A 19204-nucleotide genomic window follows, 5' to 3' on the forward strand; every position below is an offset into this window, starting at 1 on the left:
GTGGGGACGGCAGGGAGGGGACAGAGGGGCGGAGTGGGTGGATGAGCTGGGGGGAAGGTCGGCCGGGACGGAGCGCGCGTGCGTGGGGGCGGAGCGCTAGGCCTCGCCCGCCGCGCGTGCCGGCCGGGCCGCAACCTGGTGCTGCGAGCTTGCAGACGTGACCCCACACCCCCGTCTCGGGTTTCCTTCTGCAGAAACACGCCGGGGCGGCTTTTTCTGTCCTGGCTCGGAAGGTCTACTGCCCGGGGTGCGCCCCGACCTTCCCCTTCCCCAGCTCCGGGCTGGGGTTCATGCCCGCGCGGCGAAGGTGGGGGGATCCCTGCTGCGCGAGGTGGAGGCGGGAGCCGGGCCCGGGGGTTGAGGCCGGGGGCGGGGGCGCTGGAGGGTCCCTGCCGGGGACTGACGGCGGGGCCGCCCTGCGGGCGCGGGGCGTAGTAGTGTCACAGCTGCGGGTAACGAGCGCTTCCGGCGCGTCAGCTACTAAATATAACCAGCTGAGCGCCTCTTCGCCTTTCATCTGCCCCTCCCCCGAGCCTGCGGCGGCATCCGCGTCCCCTGAAATAAAGCCACCAGGCCACCAGGCCTCAGAGCCCCGCCCGACCCGGCCTCCTGCCGCCTCGCCCGCTGGCCCAGAGGCCTGGCTGGGCCTGGTTTCCATGAAGCGAAAACGGGCCGCCCCCCACGTGGCTCAGACGCGGTCTTCCCCGCTCAGCGCTCAGCTCCGTTAACGGTTATGCGTGTGCCCTTGCTTTTTGTCCCCCTCTCCCTCCCAACTGTGCTCATCAGATCAGGGACCACTCTTGGGTCCTGAAAAAAACCATCGTGGGTGGTGATTAGTATTTCGTAACAATGAAACAGTAAGATAGAAACTATCAGAGAGCCTCCCACATAGGACAGTATTGCTTTGTGAAGCGGCTATGATGTATAGTTAAGGGGATGCTTGGTCAAGATGTGAAATGTATTTCTTACCCCTGAGTGCTAGACAAAAAAGGGAAACCCCTGCAGAGAAGTTGCCTCCAAGCAGGTAGGCGCCTGACTCCCCATTTCCAGAGGAGGAAGCACATGGCAGTAAAGGGGAGCAGGCAAGTTGCAGACGCGGCAGGCTCTTGCCCTCTGTGAATGCACCCACCCTGGGTCCCACCCGGCAACATCCGCTGAGAAGAGAACAGTAACGGGTTTGAGAAAAGGGAGAATTAGAAGGGAAAATGGATAAGTCTTCAAATTTATGTGCTAAGATTTACCTGTAAGTTCCAGATCTGCTTCTTGGCTCCTGGAAAGGTGCTGATGAGCAGGGGCAGCCCAGCCACAGAGTCAGCCCAGCCGAGGTAAGAGAGGTTTCCTGGGACGGGCGCATCCTGCCCCTAGAAGTGAGAAGGGACTCTCCCTCAGCACAGCACAACCTTCCCCGGGGGTGCACCTGTCTGGAGTAGGTGCTGCCCCAGGTCTCCGGGGCACCTCAGCAACTGTCTGGTCTGGTGGTCCCCTTGCGCAGCTTACATCCCCCCTGCCCCCCCACTTTCCAGGTCCAGAACATGACTTGCCCAAGGTCACAGATTCCATGCCTCACACCTCCAGCTGTGTGAGCCACAGCTTCTGTGCGTGTGTTGGGGGTGTGGCTGCGTTCTTCACTAATAGGAACTGATTCTATCTTGGAAAAGGGAGCTGGATCCCGAGCCCACGACCAGGGTAGGGTGCTGTTCCCTACCTTTGAGAGCTTGCCAGGCTCCTGGGTGTGCAGCTGGGCACTTCCCTGAAGACCTTAGCCATGGGCAAATACCCAGGCAGGGCAGAGGCTAAAAATACACACGCTGCACAGGTCCCGGAATGCCAGCCCTGCCATTCGTTCCTCCGTGTCCGTGGAGGGTGCTTGCGGAAGGTCTGACAAGGGGAGTTGTACAGGGACCTAAACCTGGCCCAGGAGCCAGTTGACGTGGTGTGTTCTCCAGACGGGAGCACACCCATCCAGTCCCTCCACCTTAAATAGCTCTTCATAACGCCCACCCACTCGTTGATCACCAAGCCTTAGACTACTGGGCAGAGGGGTGTAGAGACGAGCTGGGAAGCTGGAAGACTCCCTGCCTCGGTTTCTCCATTTGCCAGATAGAGATTTTTTTTTTTAATTTTTTTTAAGGAGGGCACAGCTCACAGTGGCCCAGGTGGGGATCGAACCGACAACCTTGGTGTTGTTAGCACCACGCTCTAGCCAGCTGAGCTAAGCGGCCACCCCAATGGAGATTATATTAATAGCTCCCTTGCCCATCTCACTGGTGGTTGTGAGGATCCTGGAACACAGTGCCTGGAAAGGGCTTAGAAAGGGGCAGGGCCACACAGGAGACCTGGTGTGCAGAGGGGAAAACAGAGGCAGTTAGCGAAGTTTCCAGTGCAACCATGGAACACTTACAAAGCGCCTGCTATGTGTGTGGAGGAGAATAAAGCCGTCCCTAATAAAAGCAGTTGTGACTGTGGGCACTGGACCGTGCTCTGGGTTCTATCACCAGTCTAGCTGAGGTCACATGGCCAGCGTTCTGTGGCAGGTGAGGGGCACCTTGCCACAGAAAACCATTTGTGACTAATGTGTCACTGAGGGAGAATGCCCCGCATGCCACTGATTCCACAGGTGTCATCGCTTAGTGGGCGCAAAGCAGAATAGGTGAGTTGATTCAAAATGTTAATGATAGGTAGGTGTTCCACGATACAGCAAAAGTCAGTGGTCTAAAGCATGGGACGGCACCAATGAGGTGGGACATCGCTTGTCCCCTCCTGTCCTTCAGGACGTTGTGCAGGGCGGGGCAGCCCTCGCCCACCTGCAGAGAGCGAGCAGCCCATGGAGCTGGGGGATTACAGTGATCAGGGCTGGCTTTGAAGATGTCACTTACTAGGGGGTGGTCAGGCAGGAAAAGGGCCTGGAGACCCAGGGAGGGTGAGTTCAGGGCTCCTGACCCATGCGTGTGGTCCTGAGGTGAAGACAGGAAGGAGGGCACAGCCAGGAATTTCCCCAGGTCTGACCTGCTCTTGACTCCTGCTGAAATCCGTCTCCTCCTGCCCAGAGTCCTGCAGGTTTATACACCTTCACACCCCCTCCCCTCCTCTGCCTTCCCATTGACCCCTTCTGTGCATGTCTGTCTCTTCCTTCTCCCCCTCCTCTTTCCTACCTCTTCCCCTCCCCTTTCCTCCTGTCTTCACCTCCAACCCTGTGCCATGTGTCCCTGGGCACGTCCTTCCTCTGCTCTGCCACACAGTGGGACTGCTGGCAGTGCCACCCAGCTTCTGGGGCAGGGTGCCGTTGGCAACAGCGATGGGGCAGGCCAGCAGCTCAGGCTGCCTCCAACCTGCCCCCACCACCCTAAGAGCTGCTCCACCGCTGGCCTCGGCTTCTAGCACGGAGCCCCCACCTGGACCTTGCCTCTTGGCAGTTCCCGAGAGGAGAAGGGACAGGGTGACAGAAGTCACCAAGGCCACAGGAAATGGGACCTAGGAAGTGGGCCAGGGTATATTCCCCTGAGCACACTGCCCATGTGCTTGGGGTTGTTTCTATTTATCAATAAAAGGTAGTTCTAAATACCGAGTGGTGATTCGGATCATTCATAGCGGCGTATGCCCTGACGGAAGACTGGGTGCTGCTCATGGCAGACCTCAGCGGCACAGGCAACGAAGGAGCCTCCTGAGCCCCTGTGTGGAGTGACAGGCAGGCGCGACACACAGGCCCTCAGACGTCAGCATGGCGGTCACCTGGGGCCTAGTGGCCAGCAGGGGCCTGGGGTACATTCCACACAGGTGCATTCCATTTGCGCCCACTCATGACCTGAGCACTTCTGTGCATGTGTCTGTCACGCTGGAACCCATTGATCACGCTCCTACGTACGGGTACGGGCCCTGCTCTGTGCAGCCCGTGTCTGCCTGGCCGTGCCCTCTCCCCAGTCCCGGGAAGTGCGATGCTGCACCTGCAATCCGGGTCGCAGGGCTGGGACCTGCACACTGCCTCACAGCACTCGGCCTGGGCACAGGCCAGCTGCAGCGTCGCTCTCCGGGGCCCAGGTGCAGGCTGCAGCTGGACTTGGGCAAAGGGAGCAGCGAGTTGACAGGTGCTCTCCTGTTGTATTCCATCCTTTCTTGACCCGTGCACGGGACGCGGGTGCGTCCTGGGGAGTGGCCATGGGAGCTCATAGGATTCGAACTCCAAGGCTGGGCACTCGTCCTCGCGCCCGCCTGACAGTACACGAGCTCTGGCCTGACAGAACCACAGCCCCAAGATGAAGTCACGGAAATAAAGAACTGGTGGCGGAGGCCGGGAGAGACGTCCAGGCTTCCCAAAGCCTGTCCTTACCTGACAGTGCTCCGAGAGCTGGCCTGAGGGCCCCTATCTGTGCGCTGAGACATTCTCCCACCCCACAGCGGCTGCCATACGCAGATGGCAAGCGTCCTGCCAGGCACGTGGCACTTGCACTCGTGTCAAGGTCCAACTTGTTAACACCATACATGTTCTCTTCTGTGGCTGCCTGAAACACCCTGAATGCAAAGGCTGCATCAAGGCGCCGAGCAGCAAGGGACATGTGCATCAGGAGACCGTGGGCACCCCCGTGGGCACCCAGGCGGGCCCTTGCTGTGATGCCCACAACAGGGGCCAGTGTGTGCGCAGGCGGAGAAGAGGGTTCCACTGCAGGAAGATCGGTTCTCAGCCCAGGGCCGCTGCCAGTTTTCTAGCAGCTGGTTGGGGACGATGGTGCCTGACACACATTGGCTGTGGCTCGTCCTGTTCACACAAGCAATCGCAGACGCGCGTGATCACAGCGGAACACAAGAAATACATCTGCCTCGGGACTCCAGGTTCGCGGCAGGGTTTTCACAAACGGTCTTCACCCCTGATTGCAGCCCCTCGGGCGAGCACGCCCGCGTCTGAGCGCCTTCCACTGGGCTGCGCTGAAACGCGTGCCTTAGTCATTGATTTGTCTGTTTAAAACCTTATTGAGGTAGTACTTACAAGCCATAATACTCACCCATTTAAAGTGGACAGTCAGTGTTTAGTATATTCACAGGGTTGTGCAACCATCCCCAGTATGTAATTCCAGGACATTTCCTCGTCCCCAAAACCCCGTACCCAGTAACAGTCACTCCCCTCCCCCTCCCATGAGACCTAGGCCTTTGGATTTGCCTGTACTGGACATTCCACATCCGATAGAATCCTACACTATGGGCGCTTCTATCTGGCCGCTTTCACTCAGCACACATTCAGAGATGTTTTAAGGCTCACCCACATCTCAGCACGTCTCAGTACCTCATCTCTTTTGATGGCTGTGGAATATTCCACTGTGGGGTGTTGCTTATGTTTTCATCAGTTGATGGACATTCGGGTTTTCAGCTGCTATGAACATTTGTGTACAGGCTTTGTGTGGACGTGTGTCTTTGTTTCTCCCAGGTGCATAGATACGTGGGAGCAGAATTGTTCACTCACCTGGTAATCCTGTTTAACCTTGTGAGAAACTGCCAGCCTGTGATCTAAAGTGGCTGCAGTACTTTATGTCCCCACAGTGACGTGAGGTGGAGCCCAGTCCCGGTTCGATGTTATCTGGGGACAGGGCGTCCCGTGCTGGTCCTCCGTTGCGGAGTGAGAGTCGTTTCCCAGCTCACATGAGCAGCTCGCACCAGGTGTCCACTCGCTCTGTCCGCAGTTGCCCAAGGGACAGAACTCTCTGCTCAAGTGAGCAGGGCCGATAGAGGTTGCTTTAATGACCAGTGTTGGGAGGGCACTGGTGACCCCTCCCGGGAAAAGCTGCAGCGGGGTGGGGTTGCCATGCTCGCCCGCCTTTCATCCTAGCCAGTCATGGGGAACACTGGAACTCAGCCCGGAACCCCAGACCCTGCATCTCCAATCTTCAGGTCTCTTGTTACCATCCCTGCCTGATACGTGCAGACCACACATTGTGCTTCTGAGTGGAAAAACAAGGCCCATGCAGCAAACACCACCGTGAAGAAAGCACTCAAATGAAAAATACCAGCAGTTGGAACTCATGATTGTCGTGTGTGCTGGGTCTTGTGCTAAGCAGTTCACACGTTTGATGTTCACAGCGGCACTGGAGCAGGCCCCATGATCATCCCGTTTCATAGACAGGAGACTGAGGACCAGGACAGTTCAGGGACAGGCCCACTGTCCCAGCAGAGCCGGGGTGCAGCCCCCGCTAGGGAAGCCGTGGTCCCCAGCATGCTCTTATGCTTCCTCCACAAATATTTGCTGGGTGAATAAATGAACCCTCCCTGGCCATCCCACCTGTCATCACACAAAGGCCAAGCGGGAGGGCGGGAGGCTGGTTCCTCCGGGAAGCAGATGCTGGGACAGTGAGGATACAAACGGTTTATGGAGGGTAACGTGTGTGAGTGGAAAGGAAGTCAGATTGGGCTGGGAGCTGTGAGGCCGACATGCAAACCTGACGACGGCTGTGTGTGCCCAACGGGAGCTCCAGAGGAAAGAGTGTTCAGGGGATGAGTCCCACGCTGGGCAGAAATGGCCAGGCCCTAGTACCCCGCTTTGCTCAGTCACTGGCTGGGGCCACCCTGTGAAGGGCACTACCTCAGTGAAATCTAAGGCTCTGATGGTCACAGGCTGTCATTTAGCGTGCTGTCACAGTTGGACAGCAGGTCCCTTTTGAAAGAGAGATCTGTGTGGCCACAGTCCACGCCTTGTACCCGCAGGTTCTCTCCCCGCACGTGGGGGCTCCTGCAGGGGTGGCCCAGCCTCTCTTCCTGGAGGGAGACTCAGGAGAGGGGGAGGCCAGTGAGCCCCGTCGCTGCAGCTGGTCCCCTCCTCCTCCATTTTGCAGCCTACACCCCAGCTCAGCTGTCACCTCTTTAGGTTTTGGGGGCCTACGTAGGGGTGTGACCCACGCCGTCATTGCTTTGGGGTCTGAGCCCCTGGTTACTGCTCCTCCTCTGGCGGGGCAGCTGCACTGTCCACTCACGGTCACAGGCATGCAGGGGCACCCTGGTGCCAAGAGGGCCCCGAGCCCCCTCAGAACTCGGCCCCACAGGTACCCCTTCCCTTTCTTGGCGGCACAAGCGGGCTGGACCTTGCAGCCCTACTTCTCCAGTATCAGCCCAGCTCTGCTGTGACTCAACTCTGGGTACTGGCCAAGTGTCCTGGAGAGGGTGTGAGGTCAGCGTCCTGAGAGGCACCTGCAGTCTCTTGAGGGCGAGCATGCTACATCATGTCCCCAGGAGGGCAGAGCCTGCTCTTGATGGTGAGTGCTGGGCCATGTTTGCTTGCTCAGAGGGTTCAAAGGCATCTAAGGAGTCACACTGCATGCACGCATTCAGGTCCCACTCCCGGGGGGGTCCCAGGGCTCCCAACCAGGGCCCTGACGTTGGCCTAACAGTCCTGCCTCAGCTGAACACTCAACCTTGATATTCAGAGGCTGTGGCTCTCTAATCTGGACTTGAACTTGAGCTGTTTCTGCCCTTCCGCCTGAGATGAGGGCCCCTTTGAAGCTGCTAATGAGACTTGGGGCTCACTCTGTTTTCAATTGTTTGTTAATTGCCCTCAGCTTGTCATTATCGTCTCTGAGTCAATGCAACTTTGTTAACAGCCCTCCAGGCCCATTATCTCCTCCCTCGTGTACTTTCCAAACGACTGAACCAGTTGGAATCCTGACCCCGGATGGCTGCTGGCTTGTGCCGCCCTCTCCACCGGCGGTCTCGCTGTCACCCAGATCCTTCGCCCAGCTTATCCCCAGGGGTGTTAGCCCCTGGGCCCCGGGCCAGGCTGTGAGTACACCAAGGCCGGGGTCCCCCTTACTGGCCGGGTATTGGTGATTGAGCCAGACCACACACCCACCTTACTGCCTGCTTTCTTGGACCACCCCACTCCCAGCATTAACTTGTCCGGCCTCCAGGAAGCAGGTGCTGAGGTGGAGCTGGGAATGCAAAGGTTGCTCGAAAAGTCACACCTTCGAGAGGGGAAAAGGAGGCAGCAGGGACCATCGACTGTGACGTGCCAGCCCAGTGGGTAGCTCCAGAGTACACTGCCCATTGGAGGGGTCCCCCGTGGGCAGAAATAGCTGTCCTTGTCTCACCTCCCTGTTCAGCAGTAGCTGGCGTCACCAGAGAAGAGTGACCTGTGCTTGAAGCTAATAACTGAGACAGCCCGTGCATCCTGCTCCTGCCAGCTGGGCGTGTCCTTCCCTGGAGGGGATCTGAGCAGTATCTCTGCGTCTGCACGAAGGGATTATCCGTCCCTTCCAGGGAAAGCCCTCACCATTGTCACTGTGCCCCATTCTGTGAAGAGTAACGCCCTCCCTTTGGGAGACAGGCCCGGTCCTGAAACAGGAGCCCCCGGTGCCCAGGGACTGCAGAATGGGCACATCGGCTGCTGGTGTTCCAACCGCAGCCCTGCAGCAGTGAGCTTCGACCGTCCTCAAGCCTGGAATACAGGGCAACCTCGCTACTGCTGCGGGGAGGGTCCTGACTCAGGAGAACTTGGTTCCTCCCTCGGTGAGACCCAGAGTCGCCATCTGGCCCAGTAATTCCACTCCAAGGGACATACCCATGAGAAATGAGAACATGCATCCTCACAAAACCGCGGGCACAGGTGTCCATAGCAGCACTGTGCCCCCAAATAGAAATGCCCCAAGTGTCCATCAATGGATGAATGCATAACCACAGCGTGATCCAGCCACATGATGGAATATTATTCAGTCACGAAAAGGGATAAAGCACTGACAGGCGCTGCAACGTGGATGGACCTCAGAATCATTATGCTCGGTGGGAGAAGGCAGACGCAAGGGGGCACACAGTGTCCGACACCATTTCTATGCAGTGACCAGCATAGCAAATCCATGGACACAGAAGGGGACAACGAGCGGCTGCTGAAAGGTTTCCTTTGGGGCATGAAATGTTCTGGAATGAGACAGTGGTGATGTTTGCACAACACTGTGAATGTGCCAAATGCTACTGGATTGTTCGCTTTAACGGTTAAAATGGTGAATTTTGTTAGTGAATTTTATCATGATAAAAAAATTATGTCCCCTCCCAAAATAAAACACCGGTGGGGGGAGGAAACGGCATAATGCCACTTCCATAAAGCCCCAAACCGGCTACAGGAATCCACGACATTAGGTGGGTGGTGGTCCCCCTCAGAGTGGGAGGGACTCGAGGGGTCTCTGGGTGGCTGGGCACGCTCTGCTTCTTGATCGGGTGACATGGGTGACGCAGGTGTGTTTAGTCAGTGACAAGTCACTGAGCCCTGCACTTTTTAGTGTGTGTATTTTCCTTGAAGAACAAAGTTAAAAGACGAAAAATTGAGCAGTGCCTCTCTCTTTTAATGATAAAAGAGTAACACATTCATTGAAGACAATTTAGAAATTGCAGAAAAAGCATAAAGGTAAAGGAAAGGGCCGTCAGTGCCCTTCCTGGCCTCTTCATTCCCAGCCCCCGCCCTCCCCCCAGCACCTTGGGGCCCCAGGGCAGGGCCGGTGCTGAGATCTGAAGCTGGTGGAAAGCAGCCCTCTACAGTTGCTGGGGGATACGTTGACTTGGTCCTGGGGACCTGTGAGTCCCCTGGAGGTCTCCAGGCGGTCTGCTTCCTGTTTCTGGTCTTTCCCAAACAACTCAGGTTCACTGTGGAGGGCCAGGGAGTGTCCAGCATCCAGTCAGAAGAGCGGACCTTTATTCATCCCAGAGTGGGGCTCCCTTTCTGCTCTGTAAGCTTTAGAAAAGGGATACATGGGTTCTTGGGGAAGGACGGAAATTTGAAAACCGTTTCGGAACCGCACAGCCCATTTTGATAACATCTGAATGTCAGAATGATGTGGGCATGAATTGGGGGAAGGATTTAATCTGTGAGGGGGCCCGCTTTCCCCCCACGCCCACCAAAGATGGGCCCTTGCAAGCTAACTTTACCACACTGCACGGGCTATGCACTCTGCCTTCCCAAGGAAAGGGCACATGACTCATTTGGAAGACTCCCCACTTTAGGAATCCTGGGGAGAGAGTGGGAGCACGGAAACTTTTTGTGTTAGAACTGCAGGTCTTCACCTCAGTTGGCAGGAGAATCATCTGAGCAGGCTTTTCAGAATGCAGGCGACCAGGTCCCTTCGAAACCTGGAGACCTGCGACAGAACGCCCAGAGAGGCTCTCTCTCCCCTGGAGGACGCCCTTGAGGAAGAGTCCTGGGTTCAGAGGTGCTGGTGTTATTACACTTCCTAGGCTGGCTGTGGGTACGTGGGTGATTGCTTCCTTCTCAGTTCAAAGATGCAGTGTGATGTGTACACTTTTATGTGCATGTGACACTTGGCATTTAGAGTAAAACGGAAACACACACATCCTCGCATGGTGCCTGCACCTGCACAGGTGTGCGTCAGGTGCACCTGGCCTCTCTGGGAGTCCACGCCACCCCTGCTTGCTGGGCTCTTGCTCCTGAGTCTGGGGTGTCTTCGGCCTCAGTTCCCCAGGGTGGGGGAAGTGTTACGCGGTTTGTGGGGCAGGGTTGGCAACCCAAGGTCCAACTGCTTCGGACACTTTCAAGCAGGGCCAGCCCCACCCCCTTAGGAAGACAGTTATTACATTTTCACCAACACCTTACTGGATAGTTGACCCCTAACGTTTAGGACCTGACAGTTTAGTTGAGGTGCTAAAACCTGCAAGTATAAAGTAGCTTAAGTACATATGTCCATGAGACCACTTCTGAGTACGAATCCAAAAGACCTGAAAGCAGGACCTTGAAGAGGTATTTATTTGCACCCCCATGTTCACTGCAGCATAATTCACAAGTTAAAATGTGGAAGTGGGCACAAGTGTCCATCGACAGATGAACGGATAAACAAAGGGTGATTTACTCACACCAAGGAGTATTATTCAGCCGTAAAAATGAGGGGAATCCTCAGTGAGAGAAGCCAGCCACAAAAGGACAAAGACCTTGCGATCCCACTGTTGAATTATCTGTTTCTCTGTTTAACTCTGTCCATCTTTGCTTCATGTATTTGGAAGCTGTTATGAAACTCTTAACAACTTAGGAGTTTTGTCTTCTTGATAAGTTAACTGTTTTTCATGATGCTGTGTCCCTTTTTATCTTGACAGTACTCTGTGGTGAAGTCTATCTCATCTGGTGTCAATATCATCTCTCCAGCCTTGGTAGGCTTACTATTTGCATGATATACGTTTTTTAAAGTGCCTCTCTTGAAAATAGTACATGGCAGACTCCTGCTTTTCTTTCCTTTCGATGGAAGTGCTTAACATTTAATGATTAATTTGGTGGGATTTAGGTCTATCATCTCTGTTTTAGGTTTGTTCCTTCTCAAATATACTTTTTTGCTTCCTTTTGGATTATCTGAATTTTTTCGCCATCGATTTTTGTTTGTTGATTTTTAGCTATACCTCTGTGGTTTTTTTTCTTCTTTTTTGGTGGTTGCTTTAGAGACGACAATACATCTGAACTATGAAGTGAGCTAGTCTCTGAGCTGCCCTAGTGAAATCCACCCACAATGGCTGTATGTAGCGAGCCATTTTTCAGTCAGCCTAGAGACTGGTGTGACTGAGTCATTCCAGAGTTTGCAGACAGCCATCCCCCATCCCAGAGATCTGGGTCAATTTTGGAGAGGCAGCTGGCCTGGCTCTGGAATTTAGGAGCTGGTATCGAACTGGTGGTGTCCTGCTGTTTGAGAGGCTTTGTGGACAGAGGGGCCGGTCAGCCCGGTGTGGCAGCCTGGAAAGAGCAGCTCTGATGTCTGTTGCTTTAAGGTCCGAGCCCTGGGTTTCAGCCCCACTTGGGCTGTTGACTTGACCTTCCCAAGCCTCAGTTCCTGCCTCTGCAACTCAGGCTTGGCTTAGCACGGGGAAGTGCTCAGTGCGTCAGTGTGCTTATTATGGGTGGTCACCCCAGCAGGTTTGAGCATCGTCACTTTCTTGGCAAGGCAGGACAGGGAGGGGACTGCCTGATCAGTGGACTCCACTGCAGACCCATCAAATCACAGGCTAGTGGCTCGTACTCCCGCCTCTCCTGCCCACTTCCTGGGGCACAGGGGCTGGTCAGGCTGATGAGGGCCTTGTGACTTATCGGATAGGTCTTCTCTCCATAGAGGACAAACTGGTCATCTGGTATATTGGGTTGGATAGTGTCCCCCCAAATTCATATCCGACCAGAACCTCAATATGATGTTATTTGGAAATAGGGTCTTTGCACGTCATTTTGGATGTACGGTGGGTCCTAAATCCAATGACTGGTGTCCTCATGAGAGGACAGAGACACAGAGAGAAGCTATGTGACTCGGATAAACGTTGGTTAAGTCCCCATCGTGATAATGCTCTGAAGACCCTAAGAAACGAATGTGTCGCTGCTCACAGATCAGTTAGGTGTTCGTGAGCATGTCCCTGGGTGTGGGTCCACGCTTGAACACATCCCGCTGAGCCTGCAGCGCTGCAGGCGGGGGTGGGGAGGTCAGCCAGGTGGATAGGACTCTGGGGCACCGGCCTGGGGCACTAGCCATCTAGATAACTGCGTGTCTTTTTTTTCAAAAAAGTTGTTTCATTATGTAGTATTTCAGGCAGACAACCAAACCATGGGTAACAAACACTGCACGTTTCACACAGCCACAGCGAAGTTGAACTTACTGACTCTGTTTATTCTTATATTTCAGTGAGTGTGTCTGATGCTTTCTCTATTTTATTGAAGACAATAGACTGCTTAATAAGAAGGCCCACGCAGCTGCCGGCCTGGGAAGCTGCCTGTTTGCCCATGGCCTTGCACATCTGCAGTGTGGCAGGTGGCAAGGACGTCCTCTTTAGGGTTCTGCTGTTCTTACAGCGAACATTTTTCTGCGTTTAAGCATGGTGTTTATATTTACTCCTTTCTTTCCTGTTTTTCTTTTTATGCTATGTGGGATTTTACTTTCAAGCTCCGGAAGTCAAAACTGCTTGTGGAAACAAGTGAAACCACAGAGATATTCAAAGAAAATGGCCCAAGTCCCCAGGGTGACCAAGGTTGGCAGCGTGTCCCCCACCAGCTTTGAGGGAGGGGAGGAGCCAAGTGGCTTCTGTACTCCTCTTGTTCACTCTCAAAGTGGGCAGTGCTCCGGAGGGCACCAGTACAGCTGCTAACCACCAGTCTGCGGCTCCTACCTTTTCCTGGGGCTGCAGAAGGCCCCCCCAGGGAAGTTGGGATGGCAGGGGGCAGGGCACAGACTCTTAACCTCCCACACTTCCTGCTGGACTGGAGGGTGCCCCAGAGGACTCTGGGGGTGATGTCAGCACAATGCAGGAAGAGGCCTGGTGCAGAGGGGAGGGGCTGCGGAGGGCACCCAAGGACGCCAAGTCCAGCTTTTGGAGGCCCCAGGACTACACTGGGTTGGAGGGGTTCTGGTGGGCCTTCAGGGAGCTCAGGAGTTCACCACTCTGTGGGGAAACAGGAGCAGCCTGAGATGGCACCGGTGACCTTTCTTTACTGAGGATTTGCATCATGTAGCAGGGGCGGGCTTAAGAATGGGTCCCCTCCCCCGCAGTCACAGGCCTTGTAGAGGCCTCCGAATCTGCGTTTCACTTCCTAGAGGCATCCAGTAGTTCTGCCTGCTAGCACCCCTGATTTCCATCTCAGTGTTTTGATTTCTTTCTGAGTGTAGACTATGGTAGACCCTCTGCGTTTCCTACGACACATGTTGCACGGAGGGCAGAGATAGGTTTGCTGACGCTTTTGTTTGGTCCACTTTAAAATGTTCTAACTAGTTGTCAACATTTAAAGAGTACAAGATCTTACACACAATTCCACATTTCTGCTATTGTTTAAAAACTAGACTACCAGGCCACGCTGCGTACCACGCAAGGGTACGCAGGCTCACAGTCCTCCACCCTAGGGCGCCCTTGAACCCTGGTAGTTCCTTTCCTTTCCTGTCCTCTGGGTGCTAACACTCCACTTATCCTTGGAGGATTTACCTGACACTCTCCCCCGGGGAAGCACTTTTCCTGGGCTCCAGTCCCCACTGCTCTTTGGGAAGCTGGGGAGGGTGACCCAGAAATCAGCCCACGGGTTTGAAAAGCTGCGTGGAGCCCGCACAACAGCCCAGCTGGATGGGCCTTTTGTTTCGGTGGCTGGAGAGGACGTTTACTGCCAACAGTTTCCCTTATTGTGCTGAGGTCTGTGTTACTGGGGCCACAATCCCTTCGGCAGGAGCCTGCGCCTTTGATCTCCCATTTTGCCCGTGAGGCTTTCCCAAAAAAGGGAGAAGAAATACCACTAGAAATGTCCCAGAACACCATCTTTTGGTGAAACACAAAGAACCAAAAAACAAAACAAACCCAAACGCAGAGAGAATTTTCTCTGAACTCTTTTATAGAGCCGCTCGTAAACATGACTTTGGACGACTTACAGGAAATGAGGAACAGAAAGGCCCTCCAGATCGGACTGCTCCCTATCCAGCTACCGGTCCCGCAGGCGCAGTTGGCTCACCTAATAATTTATAAAAGACACTCGTGTGTGGGAACCGTGAGGCCGGATGAAATGACAGTCACTCCGGGGAGGCCTCAGGCTGACTCAGCCGGGGACGGGCCTGGGTCGGGGCGCACAGGTCGTCCCGCCCGCGCCCCGCAGGCTCTGGAGTGGCCCCCGCGCCTGGCCGGCCGCCGCACGCGTCCTGCGCGAGCGCCCGGTGGAGGACCCAGCGCGCGGCTGGAGGCCGCAGGGCAGGCCCGCGTTCGCCCCGCCCCGCCCGGAGCAATGGCGCCGACGCCGGGGCGCCTTCTCACCCTGGACCCCTGCCCCCGCCCTCCACGAGCGCAGGGTCACCGCGGGCAGCGGCCCGGAGGGGCTCCGGGTCCCCGGAGGGGCTCCGTGTCCCCGAAGCACGGCGTCCCCGCTCCCTCGCCCGCTGGGCGCCCAGTCCGCTCCCGTCGGCTTCGGCCGCAGCCATTTTGGAGGCAGCGGAGACAAAGACCGAGACCCCATCGCCGACCCCAGCAGGCCTCGGCCGCGATCCTAGCCCGCCGCGGCCTCCCGCCGTCGACCCCGGGTCCGCCCGGCAGCCCGCACCCCCACAGCCCGCAGAACCCCGGCGCCCACCGCCCGGCCGCTGTGCCCGGACGCCCGCCCGCGCCCCGGCCTCTGCCGCTCGCAGCCATTGGCCGCGCCTTTTAAGCGCGCGCCGCGACCAATGGCGAGGCGCCCGGCGGCCGGGCGGGGGGGCACCGCGGCCAATGACGAAGCGCCGGGCGGCGGGCGGGGGCGGGCGCGCCGCCGCGCCTGCGTAATGCGCCGCCGCCGCCCTCCCCCCGCGCCGGCCGCCCGCGCCCCCCGCCCGGCCGCCGCCCCCGCCCCGCCCGGCGCGCGCCGCCCCCCGCCCGCCCCCGCCGGCCGCCAGCCCGCCCGCCCGCCCGCCCGCGCGGAGCCGCCTCCCCGCCCAGCGCCGGCCGAGCGGCGGCGGCGGCGGGCCGAGGAGGAAAGATGGCGGCGGGCTCGGATCTGCTGGACGAGGTCTTCTTCAACAGCGAGGTGGACGAGAAAGTGGTGAGCGACCTGGTGGGCTCGCTCGAGTCGCAGCTGGCGGCCAGCGCGGCCCAGCACCACCACCTCGCGCCCCGCGCACCCGCCGGCGCGCTCGGGAACCACGCCGGAGCCGGAGCGGCCGAGGGCGCGCCCGCCGCGGCGCCGGAGCCGCCCCCCGCAGGTAGAGCGCGGCGCGGCCTGAGCGTGGCCGGAAGCCGGCCGGGCCCGCGTCCTCACCGCGCCGCCCCGCTTGTCCCCGCAGGGCCGGCCGCCAAGCTGAGCGCTCTCGAGGCTAGCGCGCCGCCGGGGCCCGGAGCCGGGGCCTGCTCGGGACCGGGGGCCGCGCCCGCGCCCGCCGTCAAGCCCGCCGCCCGCAACGGCCCGCCCGGCGGCCCCGGCGCCGCGCAAACTTTGAATGGGAGCGCCGCGCCGGGGAACTCGCCGCGCGCCGCCGCACCTGCCGCCAGCCTGCTGCTCAACGGGCCCGCCGCCCGCACGCCGCCCCGCCTCGGCGCGCCCGCCGCGCCCGCGCCCCCTGCCCCCTCACCCCCCGCGCCCCCCGCGCCCGCCGCGCCCGCTGCCGCCCCGCCGCCGCCGCCGCCCGCCGTCGCCAGCCTGGCCCGGCCGCCCGGTGCCCCGGCGGGCCCCCCGGCGGCCGCGCAGAACGGGGGCAGCGCCGCACCCGCCCCGGTCCCGGCCCCCGCGCCCGCTCCCGCCCCGGCCCCAGCGCCCGCTCCCACCCCGGCGCCCGCCGCCAACAGTCAGCCCGGGCCCGCCGCGCCGCCCGCGCAGGTGGCCAAGGCCGACTCGCCCAAGACCGCGGCGCCACCGGCGCCCCCGCCGCCGCAGACCCTGGCGGCCAGCTGCCCGGCCGGCGCGGGGCCTGGCATGATCCTCGGGCCAACTATGCAAGGGGCGCTGCCCGCCGCCGCCGCCGCCGGCACCCCCACCGGGCTGCCCAAGGGCTCGGCCAGCGCTGTCGCCCAGAGCCTGCCCCGCACGCCCTCGGTCACCACCAGCGGGATCCGGGCCACGCTGACGCCCACCGTCTTGGCCCCTCGTCTGCCACAGCCGCCCCAGAACCCGACCAACATCCAGAACTTTCAGCTGCCCCCAGGTGAGTGACTGCCGCGCGCGTTTGCTGTCCCAGCTGGGAGTCCAGGAAGTTGTAGGGTCTGGCACGGGCCTGTGGGAGTGGAGCTGTAGCCGTGCCCAGGGGCGGGATGTCACCCGGGGTGAGACTGTGTGTTCTTGCACGGGACGTGTCATGTAGCAGCTGGGGTCTCTTACCTGGTGCAGAGGTTGGCTTTAGCTCATGTCCTTGCATTGCAAAGTTTCTGGGCCCGGTGCTCACAGTTCTCTTGTCCTCTGTGGAGTGCAGTGGCAGCAGGCACTCCCGGGACACCTTGCTGGGCTGTACAGGATGGAGAGACATGGCCTGGGTCCATGGTCTTCCCACGCTTGGCACTTCCCCTCTTGTTTCAGGGATCAGGCATATGGTCTGTGTCCTCACTGAGCTTCCCTGCTCCTTTAGTATTGGGGCTGTGATGGTGTCCCCTGGTGGGTCGTGCAGAGTGACGTCCCCTCCTTGAGGCCGGGCTGGTCTGCATGGAAAGCTTCTGCTTCCGTACTAACACCAGGATGACAGGCACCCCAAGTGAGCCCTGGAGGACTCCTGGGCACACAGCCTTCCTGGGATTTCAGCCCTTCCCATTCCCACAGTGTGGTTCAGCTCAGTGTGATCGCTTAGAGGACGCCTGGTTCCTTTGATCATGACCATCCAGTGACACCAGCGGCGGGCACGTGCTGTCCGGTCAGTGGGTCTCCTGGAGGGTCCGATGGTGCAGGACCTCGCGGAACCCAGTGCGCTCAGGGCGTCCACTCAGTTTCCTGTCATCTTGGCGCTTCTTTGCCTGTGACAGTGTAAGATACCCCGAGCGTTCTGCGTCGCCGCTTGGTCCTGGGATCCCCAGGCAGAGGGAAACGCGAGCACTTGCTGTGCCGTTTTCTCTTTTCCGTCCCCTGCACTTGTCAGCGTGAAGTGAGTGCTGAGCTTCTGGAGAGCTCCTCCCTGGCTGTGTAGTAACATGTGCTGCTGGAGCAGCTGCTGCGGTGGCAGAAGTAGTAGAAACAGCACCTCCGTGTCTCCTCGTGCTTGCTGGAAAGAGCATGGGTCACCCTGAAAAGGAATCTCAGCGTGTTAAGAAGGCAGGGTTTCCCTGTCCAAGTCGGTGAGCTTGGGCACTGTTGGCAGAGCGTGGCGGGGACCTGTTTCTGTACGGGCACGGGTAGAGAAAGGGTGCAGCCCCGACCAGTGTTATTGGGGTGCTACTGGGGCACCCATGCTTGAGGAGGCAGAGGTGGTGTGAGATGTTTCCTCAGAGGTGCTGAGATGCCGCTCATGACATATTGTGTTTGTTTCTGAGTTTGTCGGGTTGTTTTATTGACGGTTCTCTTTTGCTCGTTGATGTGCCTTCTGACCTGTAAGTGGAGAAAGTATGGCTGGTCTTTAGTTACATTTAAAACAGGAAATTCGTGCTTATAGTACATTACATAAAATGTAGAATACTTTTGACCTGTCCACAGACATGTCCTTTCAGTGGTCTTGTTGGCTTTAGATTTGCCTTTCTCTTATTACGAGGATGGTCCCCACATTCCACTTTTGTTATTTAAAACTGGGAGAGCTTGTCAGTGAAGTTTGTGAGGCAGGCGCTTGGCCAGGCGTGCAGGGGTGGTGAAGAGGCCGCTGGTGCTGCGTGATGCCTGCAGGTGTGGTGGTTGGGGGTTCACTGGATCCCTTCCTCTGAGCCTCAGTACAGCTGTAGCCCCTGCCGTTTTTCTTCTGGGGGAGGAAGCTGTGGTTCAAAAAGGGTGTCCTATCTTGGTCCTGGGTGACCCTGGACTCACTTTCATCTTCTGTTCAAACGTCAGTGTTAAGGGTGTGTTCACGTGACAAGCAGACAACGCCTTGATAAAAACTGTAAAAACACTGGCTCGTTGCATGAGTTCTCATGAGTCTGCATTAGTCCCGTGTGAGAGCAGAGAACAGCTCGTGTTGACATTTGGGTGACAAATGCTGAGCGCTGTGTGTAAAAAGGCCAAGTGCTTTCTAGAAAATAAAAGATTTACGCCCATCTCTTCATGCATGTTGACATACTGATTGGGAACTCTGATTAATTATATTACTTCATTTTAGTAACAGTAGAAAAAAAAAGTGTAGTTAAACTTCTCCCAGTGCCCCCAAACCAAGTACCCTCTTTAAATAGTGCAATTTAGTTCAGTAAATCAAAATGACAGGAAATTCTAGTTGCGTCTAGTTGGTCAGAAAATACTAAGTTTTATATGGTATTTTGTCTTGATTGCAGTGTTTTATCATAAAAACTTACAAAGACGGAGTAGAAGTAATTTATAAAAGTAATTATTGCTTGGCTAGTAGCTAATTCTCGTAACAAGTCATTGATGTACCTGTGGGAAGAAGGGATTAGGGCCCTGCCAGGTTTTCAAAGCCACACATAGGTGTCAAGTGAAATAACAGAGTGTTGACAATTGTGAGGGAGGGCGTGTCCCTCCTGTGGTGCCTTCCCTTCCTGTAGGTCAGAGTCCAGGGTGGGAGGGGAGAGAGACAGGTGTCACTATTCCTTGAGGGCCAGTCCGAGGCCTTTCATGCTTGTCTCACAGCCCTGGTGAGCTCATGCCGAATTTGGTTGTAGCAAACTCAGTCTTGATGTTCTGTCAGGACAGTCTTATAAAGAG

At 57.4% G+C, this 19204-nt stretch overlaps 1 protein-coding gene and 2 long non-coding RNA genes across 10 annotated transcripts in view; 2 read left to right on the forward strand and 1 right to left on the reverse strand.

The window, feature by feature from the left end:
- Window positions 1-301: 301 nt before the first annotated feature.
- Window positions 302-18425, reverse strand: LOC148756003 (uncharacterized). Its single transcript, XR_016018136.1, has 3 exons — window positions 16742-18425; window positions 1242-1361; window positions 302-807 (listed from the first exon to the last, which is right to left on the reverse strand). It is a non-coding gene; the product is annotated as an uncharacterized LOC148756003 (long non-coding RNA).
- On the forward strand, window positions 7165-9288 carry LOC148756004 (uncharacterized). Its single transcript, XR_016018137.1, has 2 exons — window positions 7165-7229; window positions 7575-9288. It is a non-coding gene; the product is annotated as an uncharacterized LOC148756004 (long non-coding RNA).
- Window positions 15307-19204, forward strand: part of TAF4 (TATA-box binding protein associated factor 4) — a 62860-nt gene continuing 58962 nt past the window's right edge. For 3 of the 8 annotated variants that reach the window (XR_016018133.1, XR_016018132.1, XR_016018134.1), the window contains exons 1-2: window positions 15307-15632; window positions 15714-16568. Coding sequence is in view for 4 of the 8 variants with exons in the window: in XM_088789043.1 (XP_088645169.1) it covers window positions 15410-16568 (1159 nt within the window). In the remaining 4 variants the exon portion in view is untranslated. Of the gene's footprint in view, window positions 16569-19204 lie in introns of all 8 variants that reach the window. The other 5 variants (XR_016018135.1, XM_074318206.2, XM_088789043.1 and 2 more) reach the window with 3 other exon arrangements.

The sequence above is a fragment of the Rhinolophus sinicus genome, chromosome 13 (assembly GCF_057876585.1).
Source record: "Rhinolophus sinicus isolate RSI-liver-muscle chromosome 13, RSI-T2T, whole genome shotgun sequence".
Classification (NCBI taxonomy): Eukaryota; Metazoa; Chordata; class Mammalia; order Chiroptera; family Rhinolophidae; genus Rhinolophus; species Rhinolophus sinicus.